This window comes from Acomys minous, assembly GCF_964271855.1.
Source record: "Acomys minous genome assembly, chromosome: 15".
In the NCBI taxonomy this organism is placed as follows: domain Eukaryota; kingdom Metazoa; phylum Chordata; class Mammalia; order Rodentia; family Muridae; genus Acomys; species Acomys minous.
Window position 1 is genome coordinate 53,987,150 of NC_140497.1, and position 17,776 is coordinate 54,004,925.

Genomic DNA, 17,776 nt, shown 5'->3' on the forward strand with positions numbered 1-17,776 from the left:
GTCTCTGCAGAAACTGCCACCCATTACAAAAGAGAAGCTTTAGTAAACAAAGCTTACAGCATCACTAATCTATGGACATACATATAAATATTTGGAAGACAGTTTGACCACATGACCACTTAGTAAGTTCCCCCTGGGGGGTCTATGCTTTCCCCAGCCATGGGCTTTTGACTTCAGGGTTTATACAGTACTAGATGTGAGTGCCCTGATATTGAGAAAGCCTCAGGTCCCATTAGAAAGCTGTTGTCTATGCTCTGAACAATCATGTCACTATTGTACCTCTTGGCACATCTTGTCCAATGGCTGACAGTGTAGCCTCAGGGTCCACAGCTAAGGAAATATGGATGACAATTCTCGCCAGCAACCTGAATAACACCCTTCTTCTGGCACCATAAAATCTAGTCAACAGAGAGGAAACTTCCAGCTCAATTCCACGTTGATTTCTCTGTCCTGAAACCACAGTGTGTGGTGTCCTCAATAGCAGTATCCTACCATCTACTCCTGGTGGGCAGCCAGCAGCAGCAGCAGAAACCTGTATCATTTCAGCAGCTTTAGGGGTCTCTCTGACCAGGTCCTCACAGGAAAGTAGCCCACCCCTGTCCTGGGATTTTTATTTAATAACCTACTGGTCCTTCTTTTCTTTTAAACTATCTACATATAAGAATCTAAGCTACATATTTCAGTTCCCAACATATAATGGAAAACATGTCACCACATAAAAAAGTGTCATTTTCCTTCAATTAAAAATTTAAAGCAAGGTCTCGATGCTTAATTCTACTTATTTTAACAATGACAGACTCAACCTTCACCATGGCAGTTCTTCCAAGAATAACTAAAGGCTCAAATATGAAATACTTAGCCACCCACCATCAAAAAGAAAAACAGCAAACTGATTTCTCCTACTTACACATGTGTGATGCCAATACTTTGGAAATTCAAGCAGAAGGACAATGAGTTTAAGGCTAGCCTGAGCTATCCAGCGACCTCAAGGCCAGCCTGAACTACACAATAGGCTCAGTCTTTCAAACCAACCAACAAACAAACAAAAAAGGTGTCTTGTTTTACTGCATTGTGCTACCTCTAGGTGCTATCTCAAGGCTCCACTTTAAACAACAGTAACATTTATGAATAATAAATTGCCAAGTCCATCCTGTAATAAAAATTTACACCCCTGGTCTCATTAATACCATCAGCTTAGTAAATGATCACTAGGAACTTTAGTCTCTGAACCACAGTATCTAGAAAGGGTTTTGGTTTTTATCTTAGCAGAATAAAATATATGTTCCTTTTAATGTTATTTAGTGCAGACGTTCAGCAAGCAAATCAGATAGGAGTTAAGTGAAAGCAGGGACTTGTACTCTCTCTTCATTCCTCAAGCCTCCAGGAGACATCAAAACCATGAGCTGGGCTGGAGAGGTGGACAGAAAGTAAGAGCACTGGCTGCTCTTCCAGAGGTTCTGGGTGCAATTCCCAGAAACCACATGGTGGCTCACAGTCATCTGTAATGAAATTTGGTGCCCTCTTCCGGAGTGCAAGCACATGTGCAGGCACAACATTGTATACATTATCATCATCACCATGATCATCATCATCATCATCATCATCATAGATGTTTTAAAGCCGAGCATGGTGGCACACATATTTAACCCAGCTCTTGAGAGGCAGATACAGTTGGATTGCTATGAGTTCGAGGCCAGCCTGGTCTACAAAGCAGGTACAGAACAGCCAAGGCTACACAGAGAAACCCTGTCTCGGGAAAAATAAAATGTTTAAAGTGGTGCTTCTCTGTAAGGCTACAGGATTTGGTGAGCCCCTGAACTCCCATTTGAACGGGCATGCCAGGGACATCAATTAGCTGCTATGAGACCTGAGGTGGTGACTTAGCCAGGGTGAGTCTGAGTGACCTTACCTACAGAAAGGGGAGGCCTGCATCTGGTCCTTCTGAATGCTGAAGCACACTGTGGGATTTAAAGAATGACCACAGTGTCTCTCACAGGAGCTCTAAAGCTACTCAGTTTCTAGTGTAACAGTGCATAAGATGGAGGCTTGGCCTTTGCTTCCAGATTTCCAGAGAGCATTTTGCACCGATGTATGTCATAGATAATTGTATAGACATATAGATTATACTATATAGCAATAAATGTACACATATTTAGAATCATAAAGATGTATGTCAGAGATTAATATATAGGTATGTAGATCACAGACAGGTAGAGATAAATGTATAGATATTTAGAATTATAAAGACATATGTCAGAGAGAAAAGTATAGGCATGTAGATTGTAGATATGTAGGGATTAAAGTAATAGAGATTTAGAATTATAAAGATGTATGTCACGGATAAGTATATAGATATGTAGATATAAGTATACACAAATACGGATATAGACACAAAGGGTACTACTTAATTGGAGCACAGAAAGCAGGTTGAACCCCCAAATTACATATGTATGTGGAAGTAGAGTTCATTGATATCTCTTATCCTTTAGATATGAATATTTTTAAAGTATGAAAACTCTAAATCTTTATTTTATAATGCCTTAATGAGACCAAGGTATAACTGCGATTTTACTAAGCCTCCAAATTAACCTAAACAGCAAAGACAGGCCCTCTCTCCCTCTCTGGCTCTCTTCCCCCTCACTGATCTCAGAACAGATGTGGGAGAAAGCTGCCAGCAGGAAAATGTAGCCGCAGCTCCTGACTTCCGGGGAGGTGCTACTAAAAAGCATCGCACACACTGCCCACCAGGGGGAGGTGTTGTCTAACCAGTAAGTACTCCGCCTGAACGAAGATTAAAACTGCTTCCTAAAAATTTCTAGGCTTTTAGGAAAAAGAATTCTCGCATTGGAAGGAATTCTCGCATTATCTAAAATTTTTCTACTAACCACTTTTAATCAGGTTACAGTGCCCTCACGACCTCACCATCCACTGCTCATCCCCCCACCCACCCCCCACCAATAGTTTTACATTCCACCCAGGAATGTCCCAGTCCCCCACCACAGGCGCCGCCACCCTCACTAGCAGTCTGCTGTGGGAGTTCAAAGGAAGTGGTGACCGGTGACAACCAGGACGCAACCACCCCACCAAATTCCAAGCCACTTTATGATGGCTCCGACTTTAAACATCTGCCTACATTGAATAAAACCACTGTGAGTAGCCAGGGCTGGTGGTAGTGCAGGCCTGGTATCCAAGCCTTTAGAAAGCAGAGCCAGGTAGACCTCTGTGAGCTCCAGGCCAGCCGCGTCTACACAGCCAGTCTCAGACTAGCCAGGGAGGGGTACATAGTGAGACACTGTCTGGGGGGAAAAGAACCAAGAAACAGAAACCAAGAAAACAAACAAACAAGACTCCAAGTTTCAGTAAATATACCCAGTATTTTGTCTTGAAAGAGGATAGGCAAGTAGGGGGACCCAGAGGGTCCTAGAAACCTACAAGAAGAATATTATGATAGCTAGATCTGAGCCCAGTGATTCTGCTTGATCTAAGGCACCATCCATGGTCAAAACAGGCAGTCATCATCAAACCCCTACCCAGATCTAGCCAAGGGACAGAACATTCTCCACAGCCAAGTGGAGACTGGGGACTGACTTTCACAGGATCTCTGGTGCCCCATATTTGGCCATGTCCCTTTGTTGGGGAGGCCCAATGGCACTCGGAGGAAGGATAGCGGTCTACCAAGAAAAGACTTGATACCTTAGCACCATATTCAGGGGGAGGAGGTCCCCCACAGCCACCGTCATAGGGAAGGGGGATTGTGGTGAAAGTGGGAGGGAGGGAGGATTGGGAGGATGCATGGGATGGGATAGAAAATGAGATGTAATAGGAATTATTTTTAATTTTCAATAAAAATGTGTTATTATTAAAAAAAAAAAAAGAAATTTTAATGTCAATGAAAAAAAAAAAAGAAAGAGACAGTTATCACGCTGTGATAGTGACAAAGGACCCCCCAAGTCGGCTGCCAAGGTGTCAGCATCAGCAGCCAGGGAGCTGTGGACTATACTCCTAGTCCTTAAAGGGAGAAGCAAATATACCATGACTAATTAAGCAGTCTATTATCATTAAAAATACTTTGGCTGAACCCAAACAAGTAAATTAATGTCAAACAAGTAATGTCAAACAAGTAAATAAATATTTAACCAAAACTATCAAACTACTAGAAAAAAGACACAGGGAAAATAGCTTCTTGAAACTGGCACAAGGTGCTATTATTTTTATTATTATTATTATTATTATTATTATTATTATCATCATCATCATCATCATCATCATCATCATCATCACCATCATCATCATCATTTATAAGATACCAAAAGCACACAAAAATAAGCTAAAAAATGAAAGAGACAAGGCCCTGATAATCCAGTCCCAAATAATCAGCCCTTCAAATGTACACTGGAAAAAGGGAAAACAAATGGCAGGTTGCATTCATATACACATATATATGTGTGTATGTAACAATAATGAGGGAAAGGGGTCAGGAAATTGAAAGGCAATTGGAGGACAAAGAAGGAACTAAGAGGTGGAGAGGAAGGTATAAAAATTAAATAAACACAGCGGTCATGGATAAAATTCTCAAAAAAAATTGTTTCAAAAACAAAAGTAAGAGAACACAAAAAATCCGAATCACATCAATCTAAAACCCATCTGCACAGCAAATTCAGAGACAGCCTACAGAATTTGAGAAAATATCTGCAAAGCAAACATCTGATAATAAGTAAATATATCTTAAATGACTTAATACCAAGAGAACAGATAAGGGCTTTTCTTTTTTTTTTTTTTTTTTTAATGGACAGAGAATCTGAACAGACGTCTCAAAAGCTTAACAGAGAACAAGCACAGCCAACAAGCACATGAAACTGTTGACCATCACTAACTGTGGTTTCGATGAGAACGGCCCCCATAGGCTCGTATGTTTGAACGCTTGCTCTGCAGCTGGTGGAACTATTTGGGAAGGCTTAGGGGCCTTGGAGGAGGAGGTGCTTTGCTGCAGGCCTGGGGGCTTCAAAAGCCCACGCTATTTGCAGTGTGCCTCTCCTTGCCTCGTGCCTCTCTGGCAGGACAAAGCCCTCAGCTACAGCAACATGCCTATCTGCCTGCTGCCATGGTCCCGTACCGTGATGATCGTGGATTTTAACCTTCTGAAACTGTAAGCAGACTCTTGCTTCTATATGTTGCCTTGGTCATTATGTCTCTTCACAGCAACAGTAACGTGACAAAGATACTAATCATTTGGGGGGAGTGGCGGTTAAGACACTAGGAGGTATCACCTCACACCTGCTCGAAAGACTATTAGAAAAAAGACAGATGTGGTGGAGTGGATGAAAAGTCCTCAGTACACTGTTGCTAGAAATGTTAGTAAGTAACGACATTGTGAAAACCAGAGTGGAGACTCCTACAAACACAGAAATAGAATGACCATGTGAGCCATCAACCCTGTTTCTAAGTATACAGCCAAAGCACGCCAGTTAGGCAAAGAAAATCTGAACACCTACTCTTTTTTTTTTTTTTTTTTTTTTTTTTTTTTTTTTGTATTGCTATTCAAAATACCCAAGATACTGATAGAAACTAAGTATTTCTGGAGGATTGAGTGGGGGAGGGGAATGAGACATACGCTTGCATAAAGAAATGTGATTCATCCAAGAATAAAACCCTGTCATCTGTAACATGATTTTTAGCATGATACACAAGCTGCTCTCTGCCTGCCCCAAGTCTCTGCCATGCGTCCTCTGAAGATACTGTTCCTTCCATCAGTGGTTTGCAGAGGACCGCAGCTTCCGTCACTGTCCAGGCAGTCTCCTCTTCTAGGATGCCTTCCTTCTGCTCTAACTGGATGTGCCTTCAGTAGACTGCTTTTATTTCAGCAGGAATCTTACTGTGTTAAAAACCCTCACATTACCTGTCTGTAACGCCAACCAGACCTTATATGGATCTCTCTGCAGTTTAGCAACTACAGGTAATAACTCATTGCTTGCTGGCTGAGAAGATGTCCTCAAAAAGCCATTCACTTGTGTACAAGGGCAGTTAGGAGAGCTGATGCTTGCTATTAAAGCAAACGCAGGTCTCTTGATTACTTGTGCAAGATCTTATTTTAACACCAGTATTTCCTCCGTAAGTGTGTCCCAATAAAACTGAGTTAGGGAACGTTCGCTATTGTGTGAGCTTGCAGCCCCATCACGGGCTTCCGGTTTTACTAACCAATCAACTACTCCAGCGTCAAAGTCCCCCAATCACGTAGGCTCTTTAAAGCTGGAAGACCGTTTACCTTGTCGTGGCCCTTGTACGGTTCCCACCATTGATCCTTCACAGCTCACAGCCAGCTGGAGAGGACTCCCGACTCCACCCAGTGCTTTTATGAACCTACTAATAGGCAACTCTGAAACTCACCAGCTGCTATAATTTCCTTAATACTCTCTAAAACGGGGCTTGCTGCCCCCACTTTAAAGCGGTTGTCCTTTTGTAATTAATAAATCTGTAACTTATCTGCACATGTGCTTAGGATTTTTAGGTCACAGTCCTCAGGGCTGAACCGACGTGAAAGGAGCCGCGCGACCGCTCCTTGATCCTCTAGTGGTGTGTGTTACACCATCCCCAACATGGTAACTGGACTCACAGACAGAGAAAATCCAACAACGCTAGTGTTACCATGGCTCTGCCTTATCTCAGAAACCCCTTACCGTTACCTCTCGCGTACTTAGAGAGGGGCCTAGGCTCTCCATGTTCACAGTGAGGCTACCCGGAGCGGCACACCGTCAGATTCATTACAGCCGCTCACAGAATCAGAGTTCTTCGAGACACTTAGGAGACCCTGAATTTTTAACAAGCATGAGAGCCACCCAAGGTGTCTCTAGTGTGCTTGAAAGTGGAACAAGGCGAGACTGGGGCAGAAATGCAAGCAGCTGCCTTTATGCATTGCTTCCAGTGTACCGTGATACGAAGAATATCACTTTCTAAGCAGTGTTCTGTGACGTGCAAAAAGTTCCCAGGGTTCCCTACATAATTGCTGCATTAGTACTCCTCAGGAGGCCATGGAAATCATTGTCAAAACTTCCACAGGCCAACTCGATATGTACTCATTTCTCTTTAAGAACTGTGATGCTTAAAAAGTTTCAACTCCTTAAACTTACACATGGACTGCAATAATCCTGTATTGCAGCAAAACATATAAACAATATAACATCATAAAGGTAAAATTCAAAATAATCAATATGATCTCCTAAATACAGTACAAGGGAAACCAAAATGTAGCTAACATTAATTACATGACTGTTCAAGATAGCGAGACGCTAATTTGTCAAAGGGAAAATCACCCTGCAAGCAAGGCAGGAGTCAAGAGGGACGGTGCATTAAACCATGACTCGGTGGCCTTACTGTTGCCTTCTGTGGGTTGATATTTCAACATCATGGCCAACTTTTAGTAAATCTCCCAAATCAAAACCAAGCCTAAGCTGCCCCTGACGTACATATATGGTAGTTACTGTCTTAGAAAACCTATATGAAAGTTCATTCAGAAAGTGTTTATATAGCATATCTCAAGCACAAATGATTACAAACATACTGTCCTGACACCACGTGACTGTTCCCCACATTAAAAGTTGCATATGAAACAACTGTTTCAACTACTGTCCCACCCCACCCACTATAGAAGTCTAGAAGTCTTGCCTTCCACAAACTAACAGTTGGCAAGGGCAGATCCACATATGTGGCCCTAACTTCTATATAGTTTAGGGGAAAAGAAGCTCTTTAAAAGAAAGAAAACAGGGCCGGGTGTGGTGGCACACACCTTTAACCCCAGCACTCCCGAGGCAGAGGCAGGCGGATCGCTGGGAGCTCGAGGCCAGCCTGGTCTACAAAGCGAGTCTAGGACTGACTGCCAAGATAACATAGAGAGACCTTGTCTTGAAAAACCAAAAACAAATAAATAAATATATAAACAAATAAATAAGTAAATATTTAAGAAAGAAAGAAAGAAAGATAGATAGATAGATAGAGAGATAGAAAGAAAGAAAAAACAATACTGTATGTTACTTATAGCCTTTGAAGCCTCGTGCATTCACTGGATTTAAGAAAATCTATTCCAGGATGCAACTTTGGATTGAAAAGCGTAACTTCCTTGCAATCACAACCACAAACATGGGCACAAGTGCTAGGACTTTAATGCAGGGCCACGAGGCCAAGTGCCCAGCTGGACAGCGGCATAGGCTGAGACCACGGGAGAGGGGTGCTGACTAGGAGCTGGTTTTTACAGTCATCAGTGAAGTGACAGCACAGCAGAGCACTATAGTCTCAGCCTCACCACAAGGAGCCTCAGAATTGGGCTGTGACATGAAACTTCCCATATGTTAACAACTAGTGTTTTTCCCCACACACACACAAGCGGATAAATTCAAGCATAAACGAATGATGACAACACATAATCTCTGCTTTGCAAAATCAAATTAAGAGGATATAAAAATAAATGGAAACTAGTGATAAGACACTTGCCAAGGAACAGTGCAGGGGGCCACTGCTAGAACACCCTTTGTGGAAGAGGTCATGCACCAGCAGCTAGGACATTCTTCCAGATTCTACATTTCAAGGATACAGGCAAAAGCATCCTACACCCTAACAGCATCCAAAGAACTGTATGTCAGTAAGAAACTATCTCTTCAATATAAAACATGGGCAAACAGGGAAGTCATTTAAAATTAATCATAAATGGTTAGTAAGCCCGTGAAAAAAAGCTTGGTGTTAATTCTATTCAGTGCAGCCAATTTCTGAGGATAAAAATTTCCCCATTCTAACTGACATATGCTATCCCAATGTTCTTTCAAAGTTGATATGATTCTACCCTCAAGAAAAATTTAAATACTGCTTATCAAGAGTGTGTGTGTGTTCATAGCTGCCTTATTCATAATTGCCAGAACATAGAAACAGCCTAAGTGTCCCTCAGTAGAAGAATAGATAAGGAAACTGTGGTACATTTACACTATGGAATACTATTCAACTATTAAAAACAAGGAATTCCCGAAATTTGTGGACAAATGGGTTGAACTAGAAATTATCATAATGAGTGAGTTCACCCAGAAGCAAAAAGAGTCAAATGGTTTATACTCACTTATATCGAGACACTAGTCCAAGGGGCATGTCCCATGAAAGACTTTACTTACCAGGAAAGTGGGTCAGAGGAGAGGACATCCTATTGGAGCTTTAGGTGAGAGAAGCATGGGAGAATGGGGAAATAGAAGGATCCAGAGGGTCTTGGAAATCTACAAGAAGAACATTAGGATGGGTGGATCCGGGTCCTGGGGCCCTGCTCAAACTATGGCAGCAGCCAAGGAAAATATCTAGCCACACAGATCTAGCCAAGGGACAGGATATTCTCCACCGTTGAGTGGTGAGTGAGGTCTGACTTTCATACAAACTCTGGTGCCCCATTTTGACCACGTTCCCTGGATGGGGAGGCCTGGTGGCACTCAGAGGAAGGATAACAGGTCACCAAGAAGAGACTTGATACCCTATGAGCATATACAGGGGGAGGAGGTCCCCTTCAGTCACAGTCATAGGGGAGGGGAGTAGGGGGGAAGCAGGAGGGAGGGAGGAATGGGAGGATACACGGGATGGGATAACAATTGAGATGTAAGATGAATAAATTAATAAAATATTAATAAAAAAAGAGAGAGTGTGCGTGCGTGAGTGCGTGCGTGCGTGCATGTGTGTGTGTGTGTGTGTGTGTGTGTGTGTGTGTGTGTGTGTGTGTGGTTTATATCTGTGTATTTGCATACTATGTCTCCCATACGGATTTGAATTATTGGAATCAAATGATTACCTTGCCTCGGTCTCATGAGTAGCCAGACTACAAACCTATGGTATAATCCTTGGTTCCTCAGCTTTTCAATACTGGACAGGAGAAAAGGGGGAGGGAATAAAAGGGAATTAAAGAGAAGGTAGTGGGAGGAAGGCACAGCTTGATGTGTTGTCCCACACTGCGACCCCAGCGCTTAGAGCAGGCATTCTGGGAGGTCAATGATCACTTGGACTGCATTAAGACGCTTCCAAAAGAAGGAAAGAAAGCAGTGGGGGTGGAAAAAATAAAAACAAGGCCAGGTATGTAATCGAACCATTAGAGTGCTTGACTAGCATGCCCTAGGCCCTCCATCCATAGCACTGTACAAATGAACTGAGAAAGCAATACATTAATGGAGCATCAATCTAAAAAGGGGGGGGGGGAGGCAAAAATATTATACTTGACAGTAGGAACAAGATGTAAGCATTTAACACACCCTCCAGGTTTCTGCAACACTCCATGGCCTATCCACTGTGTATGAAGCACCAGCCGTTCCAATCAGGCAGCTGAGGCTACTAGGGAACAGCTCGTTCTGCAGATGTGTGGGCCGCTGCTGGGTGAGGTAGGCTCATCACCTCAAGGACCCCACCCAAACACAAAGTTCATAATCACTCTCCAGCTCACTTGACCAAACCAAAAAACAGATGAAATCACTGCCTATCAAGCAGGCTTTCTGGTTCAGGGAAAGTAATAGGGACTATCTGTCCGTTTAGTAAGGGCCAACTAATGCTGAGTTATCAGGTAACTGTGTAACATATCATAAAGTCATTTTTTCCTGCTGTCTAAATGGATGAAAATGAGTCTGAGTAAAGATCAAGCTAAAGGAAATGTTCCAAAAAAAGAGTCATTCTGAAAGACTCACCATGAAATTACAAGCTGTCTTAAATCTGTGGTACAGACAAGAAAATAAGTCAACAGAAAACCATATAATCAGTGGACTTATCATTCATTCCTTTGTATGTCTGTGGTTCCTACGTCAAATCGTGTTTTTCTTAAAGTAACGACTCCTAGTTTTCCTCGACCCTACAGCTACATGCAGAGATTAGAGTAAGAACTAACCTCTGCCCTGTAGTGCTACAGTGCTAATTGTTGTTTGCTTTTTCCTTGTTGCTCTTCTTATGTTTCTGTTTTACTTTTTATTTTGTATAATAGAGTGGCGTTCACCGAATCAGTTATGTACTAACATGTTCTCACTGTTACCGAGATTACTAGCTGCACATCTTCATACCACAAACTAAAACTTAACCCTCACTATGTTAAGGCACTTGATACTGGTCTGACGGTCTCTAGAATGGAACCACATGGTAGAAGGAGAATGTCTTCTTCCCTGAATGTTGTCCTGTGATTACACACACACACACACACACACACACTCCACCACCGCCATCACCACACCATAAAATGTTTCATTTAAAAAAAAAAAACTCAAAATGGATGACAGACATATAAATAAAAGAACTACAAAGCTTGAAAGAAAACACTGACACAAATCTATTTAACCTTGGAATAGACAGATAGGCATTACACTAAAAGAATAAGTAAGAAATAGATAAAACTTGACTTTATGGTATGTTATGGTTAAAGTTTTTCATGCTACAAATGACCCTATCAAGAAAAGAACACAAGGAGAGAGCAATCTCCAAATCACAAAGCTGATAAGGGACCTGAATACAGAATATATTAAGAACTCTTACAACTCAATAGCTGAAGACTAATAAACCATATTAAAGACAGAAAACAGGGCTGAATGAGCTTTCTACAAAGACAGCAAATAGTAAGCTGGCAGGCACATTAAAAGACGTCTAATGCCACTAATGGGATAGAAATCCATTAGAGAGCAAGACAGTCACAAGGGACTCTATTATATGATGTAGCTAGGATAGTTAACCCTGTGGAAGGAGACAAGAAGGAAGTGTGTGTTTGTCTGGAAAATTGCCACTGGTACAGTCACTTCTTTTTGAGAATACAAAAATTGTTCATAACTATGGTCATGGTCATACAATTCTGTGATCAGGCTAACACTGAATTTTTTATTTTAAATAGGTGACTTATATTGTATATAAATTATATCTCAATAAAAATAAGACAATTCTACCTTTTCTTCAAAAATAATTATTCTGTCTTCTGGATCACTATGGCAGATAGGGAGAGAAGTGGGCTTCTTTTCCTCTGGGGTGAATTAAAAAAGCAACGCACATTCAAACATAGGCTCACTACAATCACTGATGAGACACATCAGAACTCACAACCCCAATAAACAGCAGGCACACTCACCCTAAAGGCAGAAATACAGGGATGCTGAACACCCATCATCGGCAGTAATCTACATCTGACATGGGGGTAGAACATGTGCCATCACTGAATAACTGAAAAGTAATCTGCATATCATAGTAACATCTGAGGAAAAAGGGTACCTCCCAAAAGATGTCCCCAAAATTTAATGAAATAGAATTGACCCTGGAGGACCCTGAAGGAAATATAAATTCAGGAAATACAGGGTAATCTTAGAAAAAAAATTGTGATCAATTATTTAGAAATCCAAAATCATGTATCTATGAAAGAACGGACTGCAATGAAGATTAACAGAAAAGTGACTGATATTATGAATACAATACTAGAAATAGAGAAGTTTTGGGAAGGATGTCAGATGATATTTTAAAATGGGAATAAAAAAATCTAAGAGGCACAGAAGGTAAATGCAGTAAGAACCTCATAAGTAGCAGCCATAGAATAAGCAGAGGGCAAATAATTGAAAAATAACAGAATAAATTCCTCCATAGGTAAAGAAAGATATGACAGAAAGGTCTCCACAATGGGCAAGCCAGAACAAAGCTCATCCTCCTGACATATAGGTAGAGTCATGAAACACAGAGAGAGAGAGAGAGAGAGAGAGAGAGAGAGAGAGAGAGAGAGAGAGAGAGAGAGAGAGAGAGAGAGAGAGAGAGAGAAGGAGATTCAAGCAGTACACCTAATTAGGATTACATCTAAGTCTACAAGACAAGAGTTGTATAATGGCCTAGAAAACAATATTAGCACAAATTAAATCATCAGAACACTAAAATGAGAAGCATACCTCCAAGAGGAAAGTAGATTTCTCCTACAAAGAACATAATAACAATATTTTTAAAACAAAACAAAACAATCAATGAGTATATATCTAACAAGACGCTGCTCCACTCTCTAGATTCCTTGCAGAGCTCTGGTGTGTTCTACCTTCAATGGCCAGCAGAGGTCGCACACACACACACACAGGCCCTGCTTCTCTTTCACTTCAGCTGCAGCTACATACACCACTTGGATTTGGCAATTCTTAAATCCAAGAGCCGTGTTCAAATATTTAGAGTCAGCCTGCATTGAAAGGACAAAAGCCTTTCCTATTGTTAACATATAGGATGCAAATGTTAAGGGTCTGGTAGGAGTACAGGCAGAGTCCAAAGGCTTCTGGTGAAAGGCAAGATGGAGAAGCAGCAGAGACCAAGCAGCCTCATTGCCATGACAATGCCGTGAGCCAGCCGCTCAGTCACCATGAGAAGTGACCTTAGACACACTGATACTTAGAGACGCAGGCAAAAGAACGCACACACACACACACACACACACACCATATACATCTACTTTAGATAGACTATATAAGCATTTTGTCTTCATTTTTCATTAGAGAATTAGAAAATAGTAAAACTTTGAGGTAACTGCCAGCAATATTTATAATAGCAAACTTAAATACAGGATGAAGAACAAAACGTAGAAGCAATGGCCCAAACTCACTGCCAGGAATATAGAACCTGGGCTGAGGGTGAAGAGAAAGGGCAGAAAGGGTGGCATAGCATGTGGAAGAAACAGGCTAAAGCCCTAAGACATTGGGAAGAGAGGAGCTCACCCTCCTGGTCTCTTCTTCTCCCACTCCCAGCCCTGTCTCTTCTTATATAATTTAGTAATGCATACACATTGTTTTAGAACTAAAAGCCTAAAATTAACATTACACTTAAGAAAGCATTATTTTTCATAAAAATATAAATGTCTACATCTAACAGACTACAGGGTAAGTCGGTCCTTTCCCAGTTAAATTTGGCAATAGGAATATAAACCAGGATAATCTTTCTATTAGGCAATTTGATAGATGAGGATTTTCGTTTAGTTAAGGTCCAAAATTATGCTATTACATATGGTGGAACACATCTGGAATCCCAAAACCAGGGCGGATGAGGCAAGGAGACAGTTAAGTCAGAAGCAATCCTGGCGTGTATAATAAAACACCGCCCCACACAAAACTTTTTGGTCAATAAATAAATAAATACAGAAAATAGAAAATGCAACTGTCTTTGACACCTGGACCAATGCATGGTGCCGAATATTCATCTGTTAACTGAACACTGAGCAAATGGGTGCACCCTCAGATGTGGAACAAGAAAGTATAAATGGTGTGAGAGGTAAACCAGCAAAGGGAGAAAACTTTGCTTAGAAATAGGGATGTTTTTTCATCTGCTCCTGTTCACTTTGCCATGGTGGCCCTTGGGAAGCACGGCCCACAGGAGACCATGACGTGAGAGCAGGCTCTGGTGCACAAACCAAACACATCTCAGTTTGGAAAAGGACCACACTGAGCCTACCTACCACTTGCTTATTCATTTCTTCATTTCAGTCATGCTTTTAGCTCTAAAATGCACAAGCTCTACTGTGCTTGGTTTCTCAGACAGTACAGAAGGGCAGGTTACAAATATCCCTGTAAAAGCAGGTATAAACTAGGATTTCTCTTGGATAAATATCAAGGAATAAAGTGGCCACGTCGTACCAAAGTTTAACTTAACTGCTTTTTACGTATCTCACACACCTGTAGTAAGAGGCCCAGCAGATGCACATTCTTGTGAATAGTTCCACCCACTCTTGACACAGAGAATATTGCACATTGTTTACATAACTGAATAAAAATTGTGCCTCATCAGAGTAAAACCAGAAAACCACAAGGTGGCATGCAAAGTTAAGAGCAGCCAAGGATTTCCAAACTGTCTTAAGATGATTATAAATTTAGAAACTATAACAAAAATAAGATGTTTCGAGTAATTTCACTGCTTTGTACTGTATACAAACATTTCTAAATGTTGAAATATGAATGTTCAGTTTAAGACTAAACTGATTAAGTGAATATACATGCATTGGCTTCTTGGGACTCTTAAAATGTTGTTACATAATCTCAACTAACATGCCAATCTGAAACACAGAATTACTTGTTTTGTTTTCAACCAAATCCCAACCACATTGGGTCAAATTACTTACTAAGGGTTAGATTTCCCCGAGGATCAAATAAGACACCCTATTCAAGGTATACAGCATAGTGTTGACATGTGAAGTAAGTTAGTAAATAGGATTATTGATATTAACTCTATTTGTTCTAAGCTCGTTTGAAGAGTGTTGTTTCTAATCCTAAAATGTTGACAGCTAGATTGGACCAACAGGTTTTTGTTGTTGTTTTGTTTGTTTTGCTCTCTTAAGATTGCATCATCCAAAAAATTTGTGGAATTGCCTCTCCATAGCATATGATGGTAGGCAAAAATAAAGTGTAGGTATACGGAACAACGGTAAACATGGAAAATAAAGGCGTAATGAGAATTAGTTAATTCCTGAAATCTCAAGTATTGAAGAACATGTGTTGGAATTCCTGAGCACAAGCTGCAGGGATCGCATCCAATTCTAGGCTCAGGAAGATCGCTCTGTAGACACTAGGCCACGGGCTCCTCAAGGGTGCGCAGGAAGTGATGTAGCAAGTACAGCTACTCAGAAATCAGAAGGGCCGCACGTCTTTTACCTGAACGACAATGTTGAGGACACTTACCAGGATCTGGAATCTTCTCTTCTGACTTGCCAAATAAAAATTCGTACTTTGCCTTGGCCACACTCTGGGAATGTGCTGATGATGCCTTGTTACCCCAAACAAACGGCTCTGCCTGCGAAGTGAGAACCGAAGACACCATTACAAACACAGCATAACTAAACTACTTGGCAAATCCAAGTAGCCAAACCACTAAAAATGTAACTTTTATATAATTTTTGATTGTGTCATGGTTTATTGTATACAGGTATAATAATATAAATGTATATGGAAAAAATAAAAAACGTTTAATTAAAAAACATGAAAACTTATATCACTACAGTCTTTTACTCGAGCTGCATTTTAAATAAAACATGTAGCCAATTAAGCAAACAAGCAAAATAAAGCACAACAAATAATAACAAGACAATTTACTTGAGCAGGGAATGACCAGACCATTCATGACGTAGACGCTTGACCACCGCTATCTAATCACTCAAAATGAAACAACAAAAAAAAATCATCAGAATACAATCAAGATTCATGATTTCAGGAGTGAGGCCCAGCCAAAAAAACAGTATACACGTGATAACCGTGAGGGAAGAAAAAAACATACAAAGAGCCTGCCGTGCCTGTGGGGCGGGGTTACGATAAACTGCTTTAAAAAGTTTCTGTGGCTGGGTAAAGCTCGGCTAGTAAGGTGCTTGCCAGGTAAGCAAGAAAACCTGAGTCCAACATCTAGATTTACGTTAAAAGAAACAAGAAGAAGCGGATGTGGGAGGCATGAGCTTGTAATCCCAGCCCGGGAGGGGAGGCTGGCCCGCCTGGCCTTCTCGGTGAGTCCCAGATCAATGAGACCCTGTTCCAAACAAAGTGATCCGCTCCTCGGGTAAGACACCAACCACCGTTAACCTGTGGCTTTCACATGCACACTCAACATATATGCACCCACATGAACAGGCCCCCACATGCACACACGGTAAGTTTATGTTACTTTTTTTAGCTAATAAAAAGCATAATGTTACTTTCTGTATGATCAACATCACCCGGGGCAAAATTTAAAATATTTCTCTCTATGCGTTCTGTTGAACACCACCAGGAAGAAAGTAGTCTTTCTCCCGAAATTACCACGTCTGTGTATCAGAAACAGCATTCAGCTAGAGAAAGGCATCCACAACGGCCAGCACTTCCATCGATACAATCTGCCTTATAGCTGAGCATCTGTCCAGCATCCCCTGGAATGCTTTAAAAGCTGCTATTTAAAGAAAAATTACAGAGGTAAAATTGACATTTGACAACTGTAAACTACTAAGGCCTCCCTCCTGACTGCTTTAGGCAATTGTCTAAATTTGAGTGGTTCCTATTTCTAGGCCTATTTCTGGCCTAGAACTAAGTAATAGGTGAAATCTGATCTGTACCCATCGGGGAGGCAACCTCTTGCCTGTATTGTGAATAAAAACATCCACCACGTGGGTATTATCTACACTGCTCTCTGTCTCGACTATGAAACAGCTATCCTCATGTGGGACCCACAACTGACCCTCCATTCTGTGGGACACTGACATTAGGGTTCTATTAACAACCAAGTAATTACCTGAAATAAGGGTACCCTAAAACTCACTGCCTTTGAAGCAGAACTGACAGCCAGTGAGAGAAGGGCCCATCACGGTTCCCCCACCCTACTACAGACAGGTTCAGCATGTGGTGATGTGCCTGTCACTCTTGCCCATCACCTTGCTCTTCTATACCACTATAAGAAAGTTAACTCGCAGGATGTTGAGACAGCGTTTCTTAAAATACCTCTACAATCGTTTAATTTTCTTAAAGTGCAAAAATTCATCTCTGGAAATTCTCCTCTGTGTAACGTGTTTAACAAATATAGATTAATTATCCCTTTTCCCCCAACAGGGAGAAAATAATGATCGTCTGTGTATTTAGAGAGCTCCTGGCTAATAAAAGAGGAACTCCCCCAGGGATTCCCAAAGAAGGTGACCTAATTTGGGGAATATGTTTATGCCTGGCTCTCTAAAGAAGTAGTACCCGCAGAAATGAGAAGGACAGGAAGCCAGAAAGGATGGGAACGTGGGGCTGTGCACAGAGACAGCCACTGGAAAACGACTAGCCTCTGGTTATACTGAGAACTGGCCAAG

The 17,776-nt window shown here is 41.3% G+C and overlaps 1 protein-coding gene across 6 annotated transcripts in view; it reads right to left on the bottom strand.

Annotated features, from left to right (window-relative positions):
* Positions 1-17,776, bottom strand: part of PSD3 (pleckstrin and Sec7 domain containing 3) — a 541,746-nt gene that overhangs the window by 301,942 nt on the left and 222,028 nt on the right. For all 6 annotated transcript variants that reach the window (XM_084758401.1, XM_084758398.1, XM_084758403.1 and 3 more), the window contains one exon: positions 15,651-15,762. In XM_084758401.1, coding sequence (XP_084614527.1) covers positions 15,651-15,762 — 112 coding nt within the window. The remainder of the gene's footprint in view (positions 1-15,650; positions 15,763-17,776) is intronic.